At 39.3% G+C, this 24,206-nt stretch overlaps 1 protein-coding gene and 1 long non-coding RNA gene across 4 annotated transcripts in view; one reads left to right on the top strand and one right to left on the bottom strand.

Annotated features, from left to right (window-relative positions):
* Positions 1-61: 61 nt before the first annotated feature.
* Positions 62-8,056, top strand: LOC310903688. Its single transcript, XR_014587741.1, has 3 exons — positions 62-243; positions 1,457-1,641; positions 1,832-8,056. It is a non-coding gene; the product is annotated as an uncharacterized lncRNA (long non-coding RNA).
* Positions 8,057-8,870: 814 nt separating this feature from the next.
* Positions 8,871-24,206, bottom strand: part of MSH4 (mutS homolog 4) — a 32,376-nt gene continuing 17,040 nt past the window's right edge. For all 3 annotated transcript variants that reach the window (XM_083847323.1, XM_083847325.1, XM_083847324.1), the window contains 12 exons: positions 21,063-21,137; positions 20,685-20,749; positions 20,018-20,187; positions 18,418-18,554; positions 17,905-18,008; positions 16,990-17,114; positions 14,958-15,158; positions 13,088-13,206; positions 12,422-12,550; positions 10,779-10,953; positions 9,598-9,686; positions 8,871-9,248 (listed from right to left, as the gene is read on the bottom strand). In XM_083847323.1, coding sequence (XP_083703449.1) covers positions 9,063-9,248; positions 9,598-9,686; positions 10,779-10,953; positions 12,422-12,550; positions 13,088-13,206; positions 14,958-15,158; positions 16,990-17,114; positions 17,905-18,008; positions 18,418-18,554; positions 20,018-20,187; positions 20,685-20,749; positions 21,063-21,137 — 1,575 coding nt within the window. In that variant the 3' untranslated portion in view covers positions 8,871-9,062. The remainder of the gene's footprint in view (positions 9,249-9,597; positions 9,687-10,778; positions 10,954-12,421; positions 12,551-13,087; positions 13,207-14,957; positions 15,159-16,989; positions 17,115-17,904; positions 18,009-18,417; positions 18,555-20,017; positions 20,188-20,684; positions 20,750-21,062; positions 21,138-24,206) is intronic.

Below are 24,206 nucleotides of genomic sequence, written 5' to 3'. Positions count from 1 at the left end.
GGGGGGGGGGGGCCGAGGCTGCCCCGCTCGCGCCGCGGCTCCTCCTGCCCGTAACCCTCAGCCGCGGCCAGGCGCGTCCGGGAACTTCCCGCCGGGCGTTCGCGCAGCCTCCCTGCGGCGCGGGGTTGGCTCGGCTCGCGCCGCTTCCCGCCCTTGCCTCGCGAGCCGTGGGAGGCGGTCGCTGCAGGGCTGCCGGCGAGCCAGAGGGAGGCGACGGGGCTGAGCCGAGCGACTGCCGGCAGGGTGCGCTCTGCGATAAGAAACCTCGGATAGACCTGGGGCAGAGGGAGGGTGTTACATAGGGCACAAATGAGTAGAGGGGAAATCTGTGGTAACATTAGAGGATATAAAATGACATTTTGGGGGGTAAAATTTGAGATACCTCGGAGGGGACAAATTCAGATTTTGTGAGGGAAAATCTGTGGTAACATTAGAGGATATAAAATGACATGGGGGATCAAATCTGAGGGATCAAAACTTCAGAGGGTGTATATGACATATTACGTGACATATTACGGAGGAAATCTAAGGAAACCTGGAGGGGAACATTACAATTTTTTTGAGGGAAATTCTGTGGTAACATTAGAGGTTATAAAATTACATTTATGGGTTAAAATCTGAGACACCGTTAAGTGGACAAACTGACCATTTTTGAGGGAAAATCTGTAATGTTTGGGAATGTAAGATAACATTTTGGGAAGTAGAATCTGAGGTAACTTCAGAGGGTACAGAATGACATATTACGGGGGAAATCTAAGGAAACCTGGAGGGGAAAATTACAATTTTGTGAGGGAAATTCTGTGGTAACATTAGAGGATATAAACCTACACTTAAGGGTTAAAATCTGAGGTACCTTGAAGGGGACAAATTAAGCATTTTGTGAGGGAAATTCTGTTGTAACATTAGAGGATATAAAATGACATTTATGGGCTAAAATCTGAGGTAACTTGAAGGGGACAAAATGAGTATTTTGAGGGAAATTCTGTGGTAACATTAGGGGATATAAAACGACATTTATGGATTGAAATCTGAGGTAACTTGAAGGGGGCAAAATGACCGTTTTGTGAGAGAAAGTCTGTGGTAGAATTAGAGGATATAAAATGACATTTATGGATTAAAATCTGAGGTACCGTGAAGGAGACAAATTAAGCATTTTGTGAGGGAAACTATGTGGTAACATTAGAGGATATAAAGTGACATCTATGGGCTAAAATCTGAGGTAACTTGGAGGGGACAAAATGATCATATTGAGGGAAATCTGCACTAATATAAGAGGATATAAAATTACATTCATGGGTTAAAATCCGAGGAACCTTGAAGGGGGCAAATTAAGACTTTTTGAAGGGAAAATCTGTGGTAACAAGTGGTCGAAAGGACGCAACTGTCATCCCCATATCTTTCGAACGCAGGAGCCAGGTCTTGTCATGTCTCACGGCTTCCTCCTTCCTTTTTGCAGCGTCCGATGGTGGAGGAGGAAGACAGAAGAGTCCTGGTGTGGAGCTGCGAGGCAAGAGTGAGGCAAGAGGAGCGGAGGTCTGACGAGGTGGCAAGAGAAAGGCAGCCAGGGCAAAGGGAACCCCCTGTCACGGGGGCTGCGGTCACGGGAGAGCGTGGCTGGTTTGCGCTGGGCGCATCGCCTCGGTGAGAAAAGCTGATCCGCGGTGGTTTTTGGGGGGATGTGTGGGGGTTCAGCGTAAGGGTAGGGGCAGAGGGCTGGCCACTGGCCAGGTACTCCTGGCGGGACCTCCCTGCACGGCGGGTGTCCCCCTGTCCTTCGGGCGCAGGAGCTGGCTCTTGTCATGTCTCACGGCTTCCTCCTTCCTTTTTGTAGCATCCAATGGTGGAGGAGGAAGACAGAAGAGTCCCGGTGTGGAGCTGTGAGGCAAGAGTGAAGGAGAAACTTTTTTTTGGTCATCCTTCCTGAATAAAGTGATTTTTTATTCTCTGTGGTATTTGTTGAGCAACCATGAAACCCAGCTGTGCTTTGGTCATGCCACTACAATTCCCTATAGACTTCTTTTGAGTGATTTAAGAACCCTTTTTATTTTTGCTTTCATGAGCTATGTTGTGGTGGTTTATTTTTGGCTATTCCCAGTGGAATTTCAGGAATTTCAAGGTGACTTCCAGATGAGAGTTTGCGACACTACAGGGGTGCAGAGGTAGATTTCTGGATGTATTTTGGTATTGTCATTGTATTGCTTTGGAAGTTTTACTCTAGTTGTGTGGTGGTATGGCAGTTTCACTCTGAAGTATTTAAAGTCAGTTTTTATTGGTACTGCAATGCATGTACATTGTTTTTACAATTTCATTTGTGTTAGTGCATTGTCTGTGGCTGTTGTATATTGAGGTTGGTTGTTCCAGTGTCACTGGAGGGTTTACAGTCAGAGTTTTCTGATGTTACCATGTCAGTGGAGTTTGTATGGTCATAGTGGTCATGTGGTCATGTTGCAGTGCCAATGGCATTTTTAAGGTCAGGGTTTGGTGGTAGTAAAGTGGCATTGGTATGTGCGTGTATATATATGTATACAGGAGGTTACATATATGTACTGGAGCTTTGGGGTAGGGCCGTGCCTCTGGAGGTTTTACAGTCTGCTGATAGTGGTGCAGTGCCACTGGAGGTCAAACAGACAGTTTGGTGGTACTGCAGTGCCCCTGGAGGTTTTACGGTCACGTTGCTGTAGTGCCACTGGTGGTTGTACGGTTAGGCTAGTAGTGTTCAGTGACACTGGAAGAAGTATGATCACGTTGGTGGTGGTGCACTGCCATTGGAGGTTGCATGGCCAGGCCAGTGGTGGTGCAGTGCCACCCGAGGTTTTATGATCAAGTTGGTCTTGGTGCTGTGCCACCAGAGGTTGTATGTCCAGAATGGCGGTTGTGCAGTGCCATTGGAGGATGTATGGTCAGGTTGGTGGTGGAGTGGTGGCACAGGAGGTTCTGTGGCCAGGCTGGTGGTAGTTCAGTGCCACTGGAGGTTGTACGGTCAGGCCAGTGCTGGTGCTGTGCCACTGGAGGTGATGTGGACAATTAGTTGGTTCTGCAGTGCCCCTGAATGTTTTTATGGGCATGGTGGTTGTGCAGTGCCACTGGAGGTTGTAATTCCAGACTGGTGGCGGTGCAGTGGCACTGGAAGTTTTATGGTCAGTTTCATGGATGTGCCATGTGTTAAACACACACATTTCTCCTTCTGACCAGCTAGTGCTCAGATGTAAATATATAATATGTGCACACTCATTTAAAATAGAGTTGTCATATTAAGTATGAATTTATATAGACTTAGGTGCAAATGCATTGTATATAAGAATATAAAATAACAGTCTCAATACAATAATTATATAGAACTATGTATTTTATACCTTTATACAAAATTACATACTCTAAAGATTTGTATTAAATACTGTTTTACTCACTGAATCACTTCAGAGCATGACATAAAATCGGACTGCTCAAATGTAAAAAAGGTATGTGAAGTTTGTTATTACCTGTAATGCGCATTTGATCAGGTACATCTCTCTTACCCCATGCAGATAAATTAATGGATTTTATTCTATTATTATATGTATTATTATCATATGTAGTATTTATTGTTACCTAGTCAAAGATGTAGGATATAAAAATGTTATTTTATACTGTAATTTGCAAGGTTAACTCCCTCAACAAAGTTTCAAAATACTAAGTCTATCCTTGCATAGCTGGAAGACTTTAAAAATGTGTACTTGATGTCTTTAAATGTGGTTCTTATTTGCTTTTCTTGTGGCCAAATTTTGTGCTGCTGAGATTATTGGAAGTTCTGCCTCTGATGTCAATAGGAGCAGAATTGGTTTTTAGGAAGCTACTGTAAATTGAAAAAGAAACTATTTTTGCAAGTGTTAGGCACCAGTGATAGGACCTGTGGGAATGGTGTCAAGCTGAGGCAGGGCAGGTTTAGGCTGGACATCAGGAAGAGGTTCTTCACCGAGAGGGTGGTCGCACACTGGAACAAGCTCCCCAGGGAAGTAGTCACTGCACCAAGCCTGTCAGAGTTTAAAAAGCGATTGGACTGTGCACTTAGTCACATGGTCTAAACTTTTGGGTAGACCTGTGCGGTGCCAGGAGTTGGACTCTATGATCCTTATGGGTCTCTTCCACCTCGGGATATTCTATGATTCTATGAAAAATGTAATTGTGCTATTTATTTGTATGATATTGGGGTCTGAAGAGCTAAATGTCATTCATATTATATATTTGTTTATAGTAATGTAAACTATGAAACATTTAGAAGGCTTTTCTGTGCTTCCTTGCAGCACATACCAGTGCACCTCAGGCAAGCTCAGAGAAGGAGTAAAGTGTATCGTAGAATGGCTCGGGTTGCAAGGGACCTTAAAGATGATCTAGTTCCAACCCCCCTGCTGCAGGCAGGGATACCACCCACTAGATCAGGTTGCCCAAAGCCCCATCCAGCCTGACCTTGAACACCTCCAGGGATAAGGTATCCACAGCTTCTCTGGGCAACCTGTGCCAGTGCCTTACTACCCTTATAGTGAAGAATTTCTTTCTAACATCTAAATCTATCCTCTTTTAGTTTAAGACCATTTCCCCTTGATGGAGGCCGAGTCCTGTATTTCTGGGTTTCAAAAAACAACAAAGTACCCCATTTTTGGGATGCAGAAGCAGAGGCCACGTTGGCCATTTCCAGCCCCCCAAACAGAGGCCCCAGGGCTCTCTGGGGGAAGGAGAGAGGGGGCGGGGTGTGCAGACTCTCACAGAAGTGGTGGTCTGATTGTTAGCATTCACGAAGAGACATAATCCGCAAAGTGATTATATGAAGGTGCTTTTGTTAGGCGCCAGAAGTTAGGGGCTTGCTTGCCCAAAACTAATTTCGTCCGATTTGTTCACTCACGTTCTCTTTTATCTCCTAAAATAGTACATATGCATTAAGTTTTACAACACATCTATGCGTATTCATTTCCTAGCTCCGCCTAGTCCCGCTTCGTATGCTAATTATCTTATCAGGCCTTCTGCGCTTGGGTAGTACTCTCTGGTGGTCATCTGGGTGGTCGTCAGGATGAGGTAAGATGTCTTCATCAGAGCTGAACTTTCTACCTTTTTTTCTTGCGCATGCTCTATGAGCCCTTGGTCTCAGTCCAAACCATAAGGTTGGTTTGACCCGGTTCCCGGGGTCCAAGGGGCCCCCGTTATCTAAATGTCTTGCAAGTTTGGCATTCTTTTAATCCTCCTCATGAATCTGTGCATTCTCTCATGCTTTGCACATATATTTTGTATTTTCCAAGCGCAGCACACACACATCACAAATGTAACACACATGAAGCAATATTCAGTGGATAAATGTATATTTCATCTTCTATTACCAACATGATCACATTGCTTCCCAAACCCAGGGTTGCTGGCATGCACCAGGCTGAATTCAATGTCCGAGATTGTCTCTGTGCAAAATGGGGCTTTGGAGGCTCCACTCTTTACTCAATGTGTACACCTGGCCTAGAACAGCTACCAACTTAATTGTTCAATATTTGTGCAACATTTGGACAACTGTGACAGTTGATATTAATATCCAAGTTACAACAGTGATTGATTTACAACCTTGCCAGAAGTCCAGACTGCTGCAATTAGCTGGAAATTTGATAAGCTCACAAGAAGAAAGAGCATTTATTAATCTCGAGTTTAAAATAGCTTATTGTTTTCAAGCTGTTGTTGTAACCAGAACTGCTCAGGTTGCTTAGCAGATCCTTTTAAAAAAAAATGGTTTTGTACAGCTGCTTTCAGGGGAGGAGTCTAAATTTCAGGTTTATGATGCTTGTTCAGCTCCCATGAAATAACTGTCAATACACGTGCCCTTTGGCAGTACAGATGTAATCTGAGGTGTTAAGGTGGGGTGTTCACAGCAAACCTGTACTTCTGTTAAAGAATGTACAACAGATCTGAGATTTCAGCCTGAACTTTCATTGCCTGAGGTAAAAGGGCAAGCACAACGGAAAATGACAACAGGTATTGCAGGGAAAGATTTTCACGAAAGAAAAAATTTCCTCCACAGCATGGTTCCTTCTGCTTTCCCTTCCAGGTTGCAGGTCAGGACAAAGGGAGAAGGAAAAATAGGGATGGGCTGGAAGATCAAAACTGAGGAAGAAAAGCAAAAAAGAAATGGGGAGCAGCACAGCATAGAGAATACAAACAAGGGGACAACCAGCTTGATAGGGGGATAGAGAAATGATCGAACAGGCAGCTGGACAGAGAGATAGCTAGGGGAAGACACAGGTGCAAAGGGATAGAGAAAAACAGTTGAGACACATGGAGACACAAAACGTGATGGGAAGAAAAAGCAGAGTGGGACTGAGGAAGGCCATGGAGGGATAAGGGGGGGTGGAAAGAGAAGGGTGAGGACAAACTAAGAAGGTAGCAGAGGAATGGGGACCAGGACAGCATGCACAGAGAAAAGAGTGAGAAAGGTGAACTGTGATGCAGGACAGCAGGATATACATAGAAGTAATCATGGCAGCAAGCAGGGAAGAGTAGTGGAGGAAAAGAAGGGCAGGCAGAACAACGGAGGCAAAAATGACCAGGACAGAGTAGCAGAGAGAAAAGGCTGGAGAAGGGAAAAATGTGACTGGCTACAGGACAAAGATAGAAGAACTGAAATACAGGGAACAGGCCTCTGCCAGCCTCAGCCAGATGCAGTCGGCCATGATGTCCACAGTGGACAAAGGGACCACTTGGCCCTCAGCACCAGCCCTTAGAGAGGACGGGAACAAGCTGCTTGCAGCAACACTTCATTCTGAAGCTTGCAAATAGCCTGGCAGCCCTCCTCCTGTGGAAGCTTCTGGAGGCACCGATCCTTCCCCAAACTGACTCTCCCGGGCATTGGGGCCCGCTTTCTTCTTGTTCTGTTCTCTGCTACCACTCCGCTGGTTGCCTGGTGTGGCCCTCCCTGACTTTGGCTCACTGGGAACCTGTCTGAGCACTCACTTGGAAACTTTCCTAGACAGGCAGACGTGGGTCCTGGACTCCTGCTAGTCCCTGCCCTCAGGGCACCTGGGGGGGGCACCCAGGGGAAAGGTCCCGCTCCCAGCAGAACATGTCCCATCCTCCGCCCCCCCCCCCGATACTCCTGGGAGGCACCACCAAAGGGTTTCACTCACCTCACTACTGGGAACTGTGCACACAGCGGTCAGTATTTGGACATGAGCCAGCAGTGTGCACCTGTAGCCCAGAAAACCAACTGTATCCTACGCTGAAGTGTGGCCAGCTGGTCAAAGGAGGTGGTTCTTCCCCTCTACTCCGCTCTTGAGACCCCACCTGGAGTACTGCATCCAGCTCTGAGGCCCCCAGCATGAGAGAGGCATGGATCTATTGGAGTGAGTCCAGAGGAGGGCCACAAAGATGATAGGAGCATTGGAGCATCTCTCCTGTGAAGACAGGCAGAGGGAGCTGGAGTTGTTTAGCCCAGAGGAGAGGAGATGCCAGTGAGACTGTATTGCAGCCTTCCAATACTTAAAGGGGGGACTACAAGACAGGGAAAGACTCTTTACCAAGGTCTGTAGTGATTGGACAAGGGGTAATGGTTTTAAACTCAAAGAGGGTAGATTTAGATGTTAGGAAGAAATTCTTTACAATGAGGGGGTTGGAACTAAATGATCTTTAGAGGTCCCTTCCAACCCAAACCGTTCCATAACTCTAAATGAGCATAAAAGTGTATTATCTTTTTGTGTTCTGGTCCTGTTTCTCGGTATCCAGACATCAGTAGGGGAAGAAAGGAAAAAGGGACTCATTTAAAATTTATTTCAAGAGAATGGTATAAGCAGTACATAAACAGTCCTCACAGACCAAATGGAAGCAACCCAATCGCTCTGAAATGACCGGCACAGAAGAGGGGAATAGTTCTGACATTATCAACCTATCCAAGGCAGCTGAGAAACACCCCCCAGAACTGTTCTTTCTGGTGATGTGGTGGCTTATGCAAATGGGAATGTACACCCTCTTCAGTCAGAGTCTGAAGCAAATACCCCTTGTACTCCGGCTCCTTTTGTTAAAAGCAGTGAACTACTTACTTTTGTCAAGACTCTCACTGGAAGACAACAAATACGGTATTACTGATGGATATGAGTGATAAAATCAGCAACACTTGAGGCATGAAGACAGTGGAACTGTGATTAATAACTCAATAAAAACACTTTTTAAATAGGAAAAGAGTGCAACTAGTAGAAATGTAATTCTGCTTACATTGGTATGTTTACAAAGGAAATATGTAACTATATATAAAAATGTATTTTTTGTTGTTATGAACCAGATTTTGCACTCCTGTGTATACATTAATGTATATATTACATATATACATTTTATGCATATATGTAAAATAAACTATATATAAAGGAAATATATATGAATTCCTGGCCAAAGTAGGTTGGAAGGCAGTGAGGAAAAGACAAATTCCTTCAAGCTGGGATACAAAGTTGCAATCATTTGATTAACTCTTATTAAAAAAAAGGAAAAAGAATAGCATTTTGTTAAAATTTATATCCCGTTATTTTCTACTCAAAACCCAATCAACAGTGTTAAAAAGTCCTCGGTGCCGAGTTCTGGAGAAGAAGCAGTACTGGACTGGTTACTTGATGTTGCATTAAACAATGATTTAGAGAGTTAGAACCCTCTATGAGCAGGGAGCAACAGGATTTGCACATGCACATCCAACAGCGCAAACAGAACTTGTCTGTGAAAGACACGCGGACAGTCTGTTTCAAAGACTGCTTTTTGTTGGGTAAAATCTTTGGTATCAGATGTAAGAGCTGTAATACCACATATATAATGTGGAAATGGCTAATTATACAACTTTTTGTCTCTAAAATAATGAAAGGAATATAGTTATTATCAAAAAAGAACTGTTTCACATACAAAGTAAATGCTTTTATTTGTGACAAAAAAACAAACATGAAGAATATGGTCTTTGGTAGTGAGTATAATTTAGACTAAGAATTAAGAAATTATAGACATACAAGAAGTTGTGTTTCTAATACTGTGGAAAAAATCAGAATCTTCTTGCAGTCAAAAATTATTAAAACAGCCTGCGTTATACATTACTGTTGTTCATCGTTTTGTTCAGATGCAGGAAAACTGGCTTTATACTTTTTCTTCAAACCTTTCAAATATATTCGCAAACTGTCTGAATCTAATCGGGAATTTCTGGCAGTTTGAACCAATCTCATTGCTAAATGATATACAGCTCTGCGTTTCATCATCTCAGGAGTGCTTTTCTGCTGGTGCTGTTCTTAAAAACATACACATGCATTAAAATAGGAAATTAATGATGTTCTGTCATTACAATACTAATAGTGTGTTTTCCAACCTATTTCTGATCAGGTGATTCTTGTTTTAAACTCCAACATTACATCTAATGCTCCTTTAACACTAAGGAATTATTTGTGTTGTCACCTAACAGTGATCTGAGTATAATCTCTTATAATTAGTTTCAGAAATAAAAATTTTACTTTCTTGATGCCATCTATCATCACAAAACCTTATGTAGCATTTATTCTGTAGCCTTTTAGAAACAATGAAAATATACAGTTTTATAAAAAACTATGAATTAAAGTATAACTACCCACTACGTACCAAAATTTGTTTTGCGATATGATTTGTGATTTCCTTTGCATCCAAAATTATGGATGGTGGTAGAGAGGAAACTTCTGCAGCTTTTAATCCTAAACATAGAAAATACGAATTAGGATTTTTGATAAAAATCTTTTCCCATCCTTCACAGTATGTGTGCTAGAATCAGCTGAGCTCATTTTTAAAGGGTGAAATTTTCATTTAAAAAAAATTTAATATAAATTTTCTCTTTTGGTCTCTTCTTCAAAACAATACTGTTTTGAGAGGTGCTAAATAAAATGCCTACTTTGTTGTAATGGTGCCTCTAAAATACACTTCCACTTAAATTACTGCTGTCAGTAAGTGGGCAGGATTTGATACATTAGAGGCTAAATGAAAAAAATGAGACAGTGGTGGTAATAGCTTTCTCTGTTTAGTTTTTCAGTTTGGCAGGCTGGCAAGATACTGAGATTGTGCTAAACATGCTCCCCACTGAATCTGGGCATCTAGTGGATATGGATGTCACATTCCAACTTCTACACTCTTGCCAGCAGTCAAGGTGTCAGATACTCAGGATAAGAAAAATGTGTTTTTTTTTCTGCCCTAATATGATTTTTTCACTTTTCGTTTTGCCTGTTGCCCTGGCTGTTGAGAGGAAATTCTGTGCTTCATCAGGTCTACACTAATCCTACATCTAATACTGCAGGGTTAAAAATTGAAAAGGGACAAGAATTGCCCTTGCACTTTTTTTTTTTTGATGTAACTTTGCTCAAGTACGACAATAAAGCAACACTGAGTTACTAAAGGTCTCCTGTTCTCTAAGAACACTGTCTAAACATATGGTTTTTTTCTGAGTTAGGACTGTAGCATCCAAAACTGACCTTGTACTGCCAAAGGCAAAGAAAGTTACAACTGAAATTCTGATAAAGAAGCATTTTAAGTCTAGTTAATTCAAACCTGATTGGAATAATCTGGAGTCCTCAGTCACTACTGGCTTGCAATAATTATGTGTAGCTAATTTCCTATTGATTAAATGTCACCTAAATCACAGATCCAACTATGGAATCTAGCATTTAGAAACATACGGATTTCTGTAACTCTTTAAAACATAGTTATACCTTATTGTCACTCATTCATTTCTTTATTGACTCACAATCCTTCAATTTGTCCAGTCTTCTATTAAGAGTCATAGTGGAATCCATTACCATAGTTCTTTTCCTCTGTATATCCTTTAGAGAGCGTGTAAGTGTACGCGATTTTTTCCTTCTTTATAGCACTGCTTCTCACATGTTGCACTTCAAAATGGTAATTTTCCACATTGGGATATAAAGCATCTATATGACACAGTTCCAGGAAATGTGTAGCAAACAATGTAAATGCCTAAATAAGAAAAAAAAAAGACAATTTATTTTTGAAATGATCCTTTAATAAATAAACCCCACCTAGAGTACTGTGTTAGCTCAGGGGACCCCAGCACAAGAGACATGGACCTGTTAGAGTGAGCCCAGAGGAGGGCCATGAAGATGATCAAGGGGCTGGAGCACCTATCCTACAAAGACAGGCTGAGGGAGTTGGGGTTGTTGAGACTGGAGAAGAGAAGGCTCCAGGGAGACCTTATAGCAGCCTTTCAGTACTTAAAGGGGCCTACAGGAAAGCAGGAGAGGGACTCTTTGTAAGGGAATGCAGTGACAGGACAAGGAGTAATGGCTTTAAACTAAAACAGGGTAGATTAAATTAGATATTAGGAAGAAATTCGTCCCTTAGAGGGTGGTGAGGCACTGGAACAGGTCACCCAGAGAAACTGTGGATGCACCATTCCTGGAAGTGCTTAAGGCCAGGCTGGACAGGGCTTGGAGCAACCTAGTCTAGTGGGAGGTGTCCCTGCCCACAGCAGAGAGGTTGGAACTAGATGATCTTTAAGCTCCCTTCCAATCCAAACCATTCTATGATTCTAAATTACAACGGATAAGAAAAATGATCTCTCAGATGTCCAGTTTTTCCTCCACAATTCTGAAAAGCCATCTTTAAATTACTAAAATAATTACTAAAACAAATGAAAAAAATTAAGCCATGACTTCTATCATTGGCAAGGATGTCTTTTCCCATTCAGGATTCCCCCACTCCTTTCTCAATGGAAGGAAAAGAACATCAGAAGTAACACAAAATCCACGATGCTTTTAAAATCTTACTTGGGTTATTTTGAATGACTGTCAAATGGTTGCCTTAATATTTTCAGTGAATGCTTTTCCAGCAGTACAAGCTACAGAAAATGTGTGTTTTTAGACCAAACCACGTAAGTACTCTGAATAAAACTCTGACAAGAAACTGAATCTATGCGTGTCAAAAAGCTGATAACAAACTGAGGTTGATTACAAAACTAGTAATAGAGGTTACTAGTAATAAAAGAAACTTCCAACCCATCTAAAATCATCTTCCACTTTTCTAAGCAAACCTCTAACCTCCGTAATCAATTCTTAAGTTGTATGGAAGAACCGTTGGTAAGATAACAGACATGTAAAGAGGTCCACCTTTGATGTTCAAGCATACAAAGTTGTACTAACTAAGCAAAACTAAAGAGACTTGGTTAGCCTTTTTCTAGACAAGAAAGCAAGCTGCCAAGCAAGTTGTAAAGAGATGGAGACCAGTGAACAGAAGTGCAGATTACATCAGCATTTTTTGTCTATCACCATATCTTTGCATTCATCAGTTACAAAAAATGTCTTATGTAGACAAGAAATACCTAAAATAATTAAGTTCAGTTATGAGAAATTACTGTGTTTGCTTCAAGTATGATAAAATAATTACAAGGCTTAAACCTTTTTTTTTTTTTTTTTTTTTTCAGAATTACCTTCAAATTCAACAGATATTCACAGGCAGCATAACAAATGCCAATACCTTCTTCAGCACTGGTACCTCTGCCAAGTTCATCAATTATGATGAGTGATTTGTCATTAGCGTTTTGCATGATGTATGTTATCTAGGAAAATATTAAATTTGTTATCATTCCTAGAAATGCATCTTTTTAAAAACTCCGCTACTAATAGGAATAGTTTGTATTATTCAGATAAAACTTAAATGTAAAAAAAACTCGTCAGATCCATATATTTTACTTTTTTCACAGCTTTCAAATAGCTGTCAATTCTAAACAAGTAAAGATTTGTCCTACAGCACTCTTTCTTTTTTCCATTGACCATATCAGTTTTCCTCAAAATCGTATCAGTTTGGGAGAGGAAGTGAGAAGGCTTAGGCTTAGAAAAATACTTCTGTAAGGCTCAAGAAATAACAAAAAAACTTTGGAACTACTGTCCAAAGGAACACCAATTTTTACCCAAATTGGAGTATCTTTATTTAAGATGTGCATGTTTTCTGTAGTTTATCATTTAGGTAAGAGATTAAAGCTGAATTTTTGTACTGTTTCTAAAATACACTCTTTCAGTAGAAATATACTAGTACAATTTCAATCAGATTAACAGTAAAAATGGGCCCTGGCCCCTGGATTAGCTATGTTTAATACCTCTTTCATTTCCTTCATGAATGTTGAGGCATTTGTTTCTATATCATCATCCATACCTATTCTGGTAAAAATTTGCTCTGCGATTCGAAAAGAACAATACTCTGCTGGGACGTAAGAACCTGCAAAACAAGTAAGGTGAGAGTTTTCTCGTATCAGTGTGACAAATGCCAGCTTGCCTGAATATGTCAGTGTTTTACATTTGGTCTTTATGCACTGTAGAGAATGCATCTTGTTCTGCAAAGTTTTGTAGGATTATATTCTACCACTACTTTATAAGAAAAAATATTACAGAGATACCATAATTGAAGAATCTTATCAGCAAAACCTTAAGAAATCATACGCCTGAAGCTGCGTGTCAGTCTAAAGGGATGCAAAAGTGGGAATGAACTGCAGAATTAATTTACATTTCTGTAGACATTGTGATACTAACCCCAGGGAATCTTAGTTTCATAAACCAAGATTTATATTGCCTTACCAGACTTTGAGACTTACTAGTTTTATAGAATAGAAAAGAACATGAAGCTTGCCAGAAGACTTTGCAGACTTTATTCATATTAAACTCATGTTTCTGAGAGTAATTCCTGAAGAACATGCTGTTTGGGATTATACCTATAAACACACACTGAACAAATTTTATTCTCCACTGCTAAGTAAGTTCAAGATCATCTAGTTCCAACCCCCCTGCCATGGGCAAGGATGCCACCCACTAGATCAGTTTGCCCAGGGCCTCATCCAACCTGGTCTTTAACACCTCCAGGGATGGGGCATCCATAACCTCTCTGGGCAACCTGTTCCAGTGCCTCACCACCCTCTGACGGAAGAATTTACTCTTAACGTCTAACCTAAATCTCCCTTCTTTTAGTTTAAAACCATTCCCCCTTGTCCTGTCATTTGACTGAGCAAAAAGTTGCTCTTTTGTCCAGAAGAGTCCAAAAAGTCCATCTTTTTTATAAGCCCCCTTTAAGTACTGAAAAGCTGCAATAAAGTCTACCTTGGAGCCTTCTCTTCTGTTCTCTAGCCCCAGCTCTCTCAGCCTTTCTTCACAGGAGAGGGGCTCCAGCCCTCTGGATCAACTTCGTAGCCCTCTCCTCTGGACCCGTGCTAACAGATCAACATCCTTCTTGTGCTGGGGACCACAGACCTGGATGCAGTACTCCTGTTGGGTCCTCTCAAGGGCCAAGTAGATAGAGGGGGACAGTCCCCTCCCTCGACCTGCTGTCCACTCCTCTTTTGGTGCAGCCTGGAATGCACACTTGGCCTTCTGGGCTGCAAGCACACACTGCTGGCTCATGTCAAGCTTTTCATCCAACAGAACTTCCAAGTCTTTTCCTGAAGGGCTGCTCTCACTGAGTCCTTCTCCCATTCTGTACTAATGTCTGAGATTGCTCTGATCCAGCTGCAGCACCTTTAACTCAGACTTGTTGAACCTCATTAGGTTCACGTGGGCACACCAAGCTTTTGTCCAGGCCCCTTTGATGGCATCCCTTCCTTATGTTGTATTGACTGTACCACTCATCTTAGTGTCATCTGCAAACTTGCTAAGGGTGTGCTCCCATTGTCTATGTCACTGATACAGATATTAAACTGTCAGTACTAGTCCAAGGATGGACCCCTGAGGTACACCACTCATCACTGGCCTCCACCTGGACAGACAGAGCCACTGACCACCACTCTCTGGGTGCAACTTTCAAGCCAATTCCTTATCCCCTGAACGGTCCACCCATCAAAAGAACTAAACACTGTATTTTACTATTTAGATAGAATCTTATTCTTGAAACTGAAACATTAAGCTTCAAAAATAATTCTATTTTTAACAAGAAACCAATAAAAGTGGTGCAAAAGATTACAAATATGGTATAGTCTTACTCACCAATCTGGGCCATAATTTGACAGAGTGCAATCTGTTTTAGATATGTTGATTTTCCACTCATATTTGGTCCCGTAATAATGAGAAAGTTGCTACCCTCTGTCAGGTATGTGTTGTTAGATACAGGTTTCTCCATAGCTATCTTTTCAAGAATGGGATGCCATCCCTGCTTGATCGCTAAAGTATCTGTAAATTCTGGACGAACTAAAAGAGAAAAAGGATATAAAGCTTTGTAGGGTTATGGAAACCTTTAAGTTACTAAACTAGTGTGTTCTGAAATAAATCCATTCTTACAGAAGTCAAACTCTGTGGTCCCAGTTCCCTAATTTTTACTTTCCTGTAGTCAAGACTAAGATAGAGCACTTGAAAGAATTACCAGCTATTTTCAGATATAGATTCTGATCATCTTTCAAGCCCTCAAGATTTATTACTACAAAAAGAATCCCATAACTAACACTATATTTCTAAATTAACATAGTGTTTGTGTTGCACGGTAAGTAGTACAGAACTCCAGTAACAAAGAAAAATACAAACAGTGAAACTTCAAAAGTAATTCAAATGGAGAATGTGGAACCCAGTTTCATTTTTATATCTACTATATAGCAGTATAAAAATAAATTATAAAAATAAACTTACAAAATACAGGGAAGTCATGAACTCTACCTGTTACTAATACATATATATTATTAGATAAGCATAAGAAACAAGGAAATTGCCTTTAATTTTTGTTTTCATAGTATATTGATAATCCGTGTATATACCATGCCTATGTAGATCCATCTGATACTGGGACTATCTGTATGTATTTCTGTCCAAACAGTTTTTTTCTCAACCTATTCCTTATGCCTCCTCTCTGTCTACTTCTATGGCAGTACTGCAGGCTAACAAGGAAGTATTGTTAATTGCTCATCTGTTTAAATGGAACAGCCTTCAAGAAAGAAATGCCAAAGCAGGTTTTCAAGTTTCAACATTGAGCAGCTCTAACTACCATGTGTAGCTTTTAGCCATTTAATGGTTTAGGAGAGAGAGAGTAAAGTGGCACAGGAGACTGAAAGCTACAAATGACAGTCTGTTTCTTTGGGCAGATACACATTGAGGCCTGGCAGCAGAAACTGCAGATTTACAGGAGAAGAAAAGCAGCTTTAGACTCATTATTAACTGCTGAAGTACAGTTGTGCTCTGATTCATTTGGCGTGAAAAAGGTTGCAATGACTCAAGTGTATCAGTTACTGATGTGAATGGAATCATCTGCACATAAAGAATCACTGCGATACTGCAAAGTAAACAAACTCTACTCCTGTACAGGAAATTTCAGAGCAGCATCAGTAATGATAAGCTAACACACCTACTGAGATGGCTTTCCAGACCTAATGTGACTTAGCGTCTACACAGCATTGTACTCTAGATAAGTACCTCAGGTTTGCATTGGTTGTACAGATAGGTATCTCAGGTCAGCACTAATTGAAGACCATGAGTTCATTTGTACCTTGCAAAAATGGGCTAGGGAAGCAGAATGACCCAGTGATGCAATACAACCAAACTTCTGACCCAGGAGGTGAATAATATGCAAGTAAGCACATGGTCTTGGGTTACTTAGAAGACTCTGCTTCCCAAAAATATCTAAAAGTGTTACAAAAGTTGAAGCAAATAAAGAAGTTAGCCACTTATTTTGTCTTAAGGTATAAGAAGGCTGACCTCCTTATATAATCTTGTGGCCTTTTGGAACAGAAGAGTGAACTCAGCACGTTCACAGACGACATACTTTTGAAAAGAATACGCTTACACTGGCTAACTTGAAAAGACTGGCTATGAAGGCTTACAGCATCTAAATGGCAGAATGTATTTCCAGTGGACGGAAATAGGAAGAGTATCAGCACAAAACTGGCCAGGATAGACCAAGATACTTAGAGCCTACTGAGACCTAGAAAAATAAATGACATGGGCTTAGCAATTGGAGAACCAGACAAACAACTTGGATATCCTCCAGCAGGAGGGTCTTTAATTGGCCTATGACAGAATCAAACAAGAAACTTACCATAGTCGGAAACAGTGCAGACATGGGCGAATGAAAGCAGCATGTCCAGCATTGACACAGTATCAGACAGCTTGTATAGGCAATGAATATGTTCATAGATCTCGTTCAGTAGCTTACACACGATTCTGAAATAAGACACTGATTTAGCTGTTGTACAGTACCTAGCGTCACTTTATACACCTTATGGAGATAAAGCAACAGTTAATAATGTTCATACTCCGTATGTTAGGATGTGAGGTTATCAAATGCAGGTAAATACGTTAATTTCTTTGAAGTATATTAAGATCTTATACAATAATCTCAGATTAATTACTGCTATCAGACACAAGACACATAGCCCAAATACCAACAGCTCGTAAGAAAGCTTCATAAAGAATTAACCACAAATATAGCTGTGGAGTCAAGTACGTTCTATTAACATCTCAAATACGACTCTAATTCCCTTATGCCTTCATGCAAACAAACATGGTTTCTAAAAATAATTTTCATGAAATTCACGTGAAATGTTACACCTAGTAAGTCTTCTGAAACAACAGAACACAGCGTGCAGCAAGGACAAAAATACAGATATAGGTAGTTCTACTGTAAATGCAAGAGTGACTAAAATTAATGATTCTCCATTAAAAAATTAATACATTTACTGTGCCATTTTATGGAGATAATTCATCCATAAAAATAATTACAAAGGCTACATTTCTAAATAAATGCCTATGTATTTGTAATCATCTTAATATAATAAACACCATGTTACTTCCTTTCTCTCAGGTACTATACTTGATCAGTGTCTCTTTGGATTATTTCTGTAGTAACCATAATTTAACAAAAAGATAGCATTACGAAAACATGTAATTAGCTGTTAATGGGATAAAATAAATGCTGTTAGCACAAACATTTAATAGTTTTAAGTGGTCTTACAAGTATGTCATGTGATATATTTCTCTCAGGGACTCCTGACATCTCTCATTCATTTTTATTAAGTCTGCTGAAGTGAAGCTATACGTGTTTTTCATTTTAGTGATCTATGGGGAATTCAAACCAACAGAACTTGTCACATAATCAGAAGTGAAAAACAGTTTCTAAAAGCAAACTGGGAAAAACAGGGGAAAAAATAATGCCTTGTTTCATTTCATAAAAGTCTATTTAGGAAAAAAATCATCGCAAAAGAATGCAGTTATTGGCAAGATACACAACTTTATAATTGCAAACAACATAACTGCATGTAATTGCGTATTTCTTACTATATTAAGTATAGCTAGAAATAGTGTGATTATAAAAAACACCAATTACACCTTCATTTATTTCTAGGTATATTCACTGAAATTATTTTAATGATTTAAATTACTGTATGTGTTTTATTAGTGTATTATACATTTTATATAAGTTACTCATTCAAAAGTATTTTGAAGAAAACATCTCTAGTGCAGACACCTTTGTAAATTCTGAAGGAAGTTGGCCACTGGGCAGTGTTGAACAATCAGCATTCATCTGGATAAAAAATCCACGAGCAGAACTGAAACTTGTTTTCATTGGTAGGTTGTACTTTTCTGCAAGTTGTGTTATCATACCTATGTATCACAAATAAAGATTTGAATCAAATTACATACACGCATGCATACATACTTATATGCACAAACTGTGGAAGTGATTTACATAGGTCGAACATGTCAGATAAGTAACATGACTAAAGGCCTTAAAAGTGGATCTACGGGATCTAATTAATGTATTAATGTAAAAAAATTGGCTGCATAAAGGGACTGGAAAAAAAACCCATGGGGAATCAGATTTATTTGCGTGTTCTTTAAATGACTCTAAGCAGTCTTCCACCCCTCACTGAGGGTAATGCTTTACATTTGTAATCCCACCCTTAAATCAGTCTTGTTTCTAGATGAGATGGGTGTACATACGAAACTGTTACATGGTTGAAGAAGATGTATTACAAAGTTATGGGACTTCTGAACAATGCAAATAGTGGTATTCCTTTGAGAAGAAAGGCTGGATTTATTTAGTGGTGTTTCCTGATGCTTGTTGCTCTAAGCTTGTTCACTTTTGTGTTTCAAGCACCCATGATGTAGACCAACAAAGTGATAGGCCATTCTGGATATTTCAGTCTTGGAGTTGCTTAGAGTATAACGTGGTAAAGAACAAAAGAGAGAAAAACCCCTTCTCCAAGCACATCGGCTACAGTAAAAACAGGCAAGGGGAACACAGATGTCGACACACTCTTTAGTCCTCGCAGCTGCCAAATTTTGGAAGGTTTAGGAAAGAAAAAGCAGTAACATTTGTATTTTTCACCATGTACTACATAGACTATAAGACTGGAAGGAAACAGGAGGTTCACAACATATTACAGATGCTAAAGTTTCTGATATTTTGTAATTTTTCTAATTAAACAGAAAACTAAAAAGCTGGTCCTCTAGCTAGAAATCAAACTAAAACTTTTTTGACTAAAATTTAAAAACTAAGATTTTGAACTAAAAAAAAAAAAAATCCATTCCTGAGGATATTTTTTCATTTATTTTAAATTAAGGATAAACACAAAGGTTAATAAAGCACAGTAATAAATAATACGCTAAAATTTCTTTAATTTGTACTTTCCAACTCCTAATAGCTTGGCTGAAAAACAGCCCACAGATAGGTCAAGGCTGGTCAAAATATAAAGAAGAAAGTACTGAGATATTTTAAGCTAATAAAAATAATTCAATTTTTTATATATAATTGTTTTAGTTGGAATAATTATTATACTTTAACTTTTCTGTATTTTTAGAGGATAAGGAGCAGAGGAGTCAAATAAAGGAGTCAGAATGTAATTGTTCATCCTCATTTAAATGAAATCGAGTTTTTACCTACAAACGGAGAATCTGAATGTATGTATCAAAAATACTTTAGTTACTCATCAATGATGACCAGTTTATAACAATACTAAATACATTTTCTGTATAAGGTTATAAAACATGATTATGTGGCTTCTGTATGCCAGATACAATGTTTTTTGAACTGCAAGGAAATAAAAGTTTTGGTTTGGAAATACCTGCTATGTCATCAACAATTTCTGTGTATGTTCTACGAGCTATGTCAAGGAATTCATTGATGTTTGGCTTAACAGCATAGCATTTTTGTGTCCTCATACTCAGACATCCTTTTGTGTACCTTGTATCATCATTAATTACAGTTGTAATCTTCTCAAGTATAATTCCAAACCTGCAATATTAGTAGTGTTACTTATTAGCAATGTAATATTTTAGTTTTTATTTGCATTATCATTCTGAAATTACAAATAACCGAAGCAAATTTTCTACTGTTGAAAACAAACACTAAATTTCATATGTATTTCCCACCTCGGAATGAAGTACAAATATACCTAAGCCTGACTGATAATATAGTTCAAATCTTTCGGAGATATAAATTCTCAATTATATAAGCAACAGTTTATTTTTGTATAAGGACTGCAGGGAACTTTTGTCTTTTCTATTTTGTCTTTACTACTTTTGTATTTTCATAGTAATTTCTACTGGAGTATAGCTCATCAGCAATTACAGTATCGATGGTTAACTTTCCATTTTGCTGCTTTTTTTCCCCTGCATTTGTTTGTTGAAAATTTAAATATTTTTTTAAGTCAATGTCAGCTTTTAGTCAAAACAATAGAGCTATACCTGTAACTACAAATAAGCAAAGATAAAAAATTATCATCATGATACCTTCTATCTTCAAGAGAACTGTAATAGGCCTTTAGCAGTGGTGTGTTACAGCTTCTTAAAGCAGCCTGAACAATATGAACACAAACAGTTAATTCTTTTCATAGCACTTTTAAAGGGCTGACAGCTGTTGGATAAGCAGCTTACAGAACCTGAGCAGGTAAATGTATGTTATAAAATCATATTCAGGTAACAACAGGAATCTAGTTCTTAGGAGTATTGAGCTCAAGTACTTTCTTTCAATTGGCTTAAGAGTTAACAGACTACGTTGGCAGTACTGTGTTCTGCAAGATATAAAGTAAATCTAACCAGTGTAACATGTATAAAGAAGGGCAAACTCATTTGTACATTACACAGAAAAAAATGACAGATAGAGCTTACTTTTAGGGGCTCCACAAGTTCTAGAGTATGCTTCAGGTAAATTAAGTTAGTTATTTTTGATTCAGCAGTTTTAACCTGTTAAAAAATTTACATATATTAGAGGTTTGTATGTCTGTTTAAAGAAAATACTTAAGATACAGTAAAATTCACATTGTGACTATTAGCGAGTTTGTATTTTTAATCTCCAATGAACATTGCTAAAATACTTTATAAGGTCGTTTTGTCAGCTTGGTATATAACTGCATAAAAAACATCTACAGAATTTTTACATTGCCTGCTATTGTAAATTGCCCAGCAGTAACTGATATTTTTCTTACATCTCCACTGATAATTATCAACTCTGAGAACGCTTCACTAACCCAAGCTGCAAAGGCTTCTTTTAATCTTCTACATCAAAAGTACAGACTCTTTCAAAGCCACTACATGCATTATAATTAAGAAGCATGGTCCTTTTCATAAACGTTACAAACCACATAGCCCAATTTGCTTGACGTATTTTTGGTTGACGTATTTCACAGAACCACAGAATTGTAGGGGTTGGAAGGGACCTCAAGAGATCCAACCCCCCTGCCAAAGCAGGTTCTCTAGAGCAGGTTGCCCAGATAGGCGTCCAGACAGGCCTTGAATATCTCCAGAGAAGGAGACTCAACAACCTCCCTGGGCAGCCTGTTCCAGTGCTCTGTCACCCTCACCATGAAGTTCTTTTCCATGTTGGTGCAGAACTTCCTGTGCTCCATTTTTTGGCAATTGCCCCTTGTCCTATGCCCACAAACCACTGAAAAGAGGTTGGCCAAATCCCACTGTCTTCCAAGCTTAAGAAATTTGTAAAAATTGCTAAGATCCCCTCTCAGTCTTCTCAAGGCTGAACAGACCCAGGTCTCTCAGTCTTTCCTCATAGCAAGGATGCTCCAAGGCCCCACATCATCTTTGTTGCCCTCTGCTGGACATTTAAATCCTTATTATAATTTAAAAAATAAATCAATGAATGTTAAGTATTTTTGCTTGCAGAAATTACTGCTCTTGAGATTTTTTTCCCCACATATATATATTCTACCCTATTTTGTATGTCCCGTTAACACTTCTGGAAAAGAATTTTGCTGTTGTCATTATCACATAGCATATGTACTGCATCGTATGCTCTTGTACTTTCAGATAAGAGACTTAAAGGAAATTATAATCCTGCTATCTTATGAAAGGGAGTAAAAAAGTGTATACGCACACACATACATTGTGTATGTGTACTCTACATGTATGTTATATACACACATGCACGAAAAAAATCTTACACCCTTTCAGAAGCTAGCAGGGTAATGGAGGGAAGGGGGAAGGAATCTCATACACACACAATATGACTTGAATAACAACAGTTACCTTGACAATAACATTTTTTCTTCATCGGAATGCGTACTTGCTTATTCCCCTATTGTTACTGTGAAACAGTATGTGAAACTGCATACAAAAGCTAAAGAGACATGCATTTTTCTGTATTTCATCCTATCAATATGAGAAGATAGTGCTTTGAAAAGAGGAAAAAAAATGCAAGCATCTCTTTGCCTGAGAGGAATTTTAGAAACTGATAAGCACGTTGTTTGGTTCCAAAGCAAATCCAGTGTCAGTTTTTAGCATGAATCTCTGAGTAAGGCTTTCATTAAAATTTTGTCACATCTGAGTATAATATAAACTTTACTCCTGTGGTAGGGAGCATCTCTTGCTTTGTCTTACCTTCTATATAAATTTGTTTTACACAGAAGATAGAAGAGGATTAAACAATGTTAATGTACTAACAGAGGAATCATAATCCGCAAAAAGTATGGGGTCTAAGTCTCATGACAGAATTTGACATCAAAAGGAGATGGATAGTCATATGTGAGAAGCCCGTATATCAAAATGGAATGTATCTTTACCAAAACAGTTCTTACACGAACTTTAATAAAACCAGCGTTAAAAGTGCAGCTTTATACATGGTACACTTCAGCATCAAAGGCAGGAAATGAATACAATCGTCATGACTAATTCTCCTATATAATATTCTTTATAATTCAATATTAATGACTGAAGTGCAAGCCTATCTTTCACAGTCTCACATTAATTTTCGAACATCATACTCTGGTAAGTAAAACACGAAGATTCAGAGAAGCAGTTGTCTTTTCATTTTTTTTTTTTTTTCCCCCCCCACTAGGGATTTATGTCCTACCAATTTAAGTGCTATGGCAGTGTATCAGCCCTAGTTTAACTTTATTTCCTGGAAAATCCCCCAGACCAAAAATACTGGTATCTTCACCCTGAGACAGAAGGAACTAATCTCTCATGGGCCTGGAACTTCAGCAGAAGTCTACTGAATTTGTTCTTCAGATGGGTGATCAGGTCATCCAGAGCAGGCAGTCCTCACTTCTACCAGAAGCTGTATGTTGATCCAATTTCCATGGATCTGTGATTGAGACTAGAGGTTCTTTTAAAGAAATTTGCCTCCCCCCCTCCTCAGGTAGCACATCTCAGCAAGACTGTCAGCGGATGGTTCTTCTTAGAATGAGAGAATGCTCATGCTGAACATACTACTCACATTTCTAATGACTGAAACTGTAGGTTTCCCAGATAAGCACCTCATCTGTTGGCTGGTGGAGTATCTGTGATGAAACTTTTTATAGAGAGTGGGAGTGGAACATACTGAATTGGTTAATTTACCATTTGATAAAAGCAACTAAGCTAGCTCTTGACTGAATGTGTCTGCTGGATGAATAATAAGCTCTGCTATACTGGAGCCAGTCAAGATTGAAAACACCACGCTCAAAAGTTTGGTGTACATGGTCCTACATATACATAAATGCATTCAGTCTGGCAGTTTTAGCCATATAGCTGATTCTGCATTCAAGTGACAGATTTCCACAAGGAAAGCTGTGAGCAATACATTTTCACCTTTTGGAATATGTCATTAAAAAGACTTACCTGCATTTATTACAGTCCTGCTGAAGTCTTTAACTGGCATTAGACAAGTTATTTATCTAAGTAGGTGAGTCAGTATGTGAGAAAAAACTGAGAGGTAAAAAACCCATATGGCTCCATGATGCTTGCATACTGGTATAAACACAGGCAAGTATAAGCCTCTACAGCACTGGCAGAAATCTCCTACTTAAGTGCAACAGGCCA

The sequence above is a fragment of the Anser anser genome (genome assembly GCF_964211835.1).
Source record: "Anser anser genome assembly, chromosome: 8".
Classification (NCBI taxonomy): Eukaryota; Metazoa; Chordata; class Aves; order Anseriformes; family Anatidae; genus Anser; species Anser anser.
The sequence above is the reverse complement of the archived record's forward strand: the minus strand, read 5'-3'. Positions and strand labels throughout refer to the sequence as shown.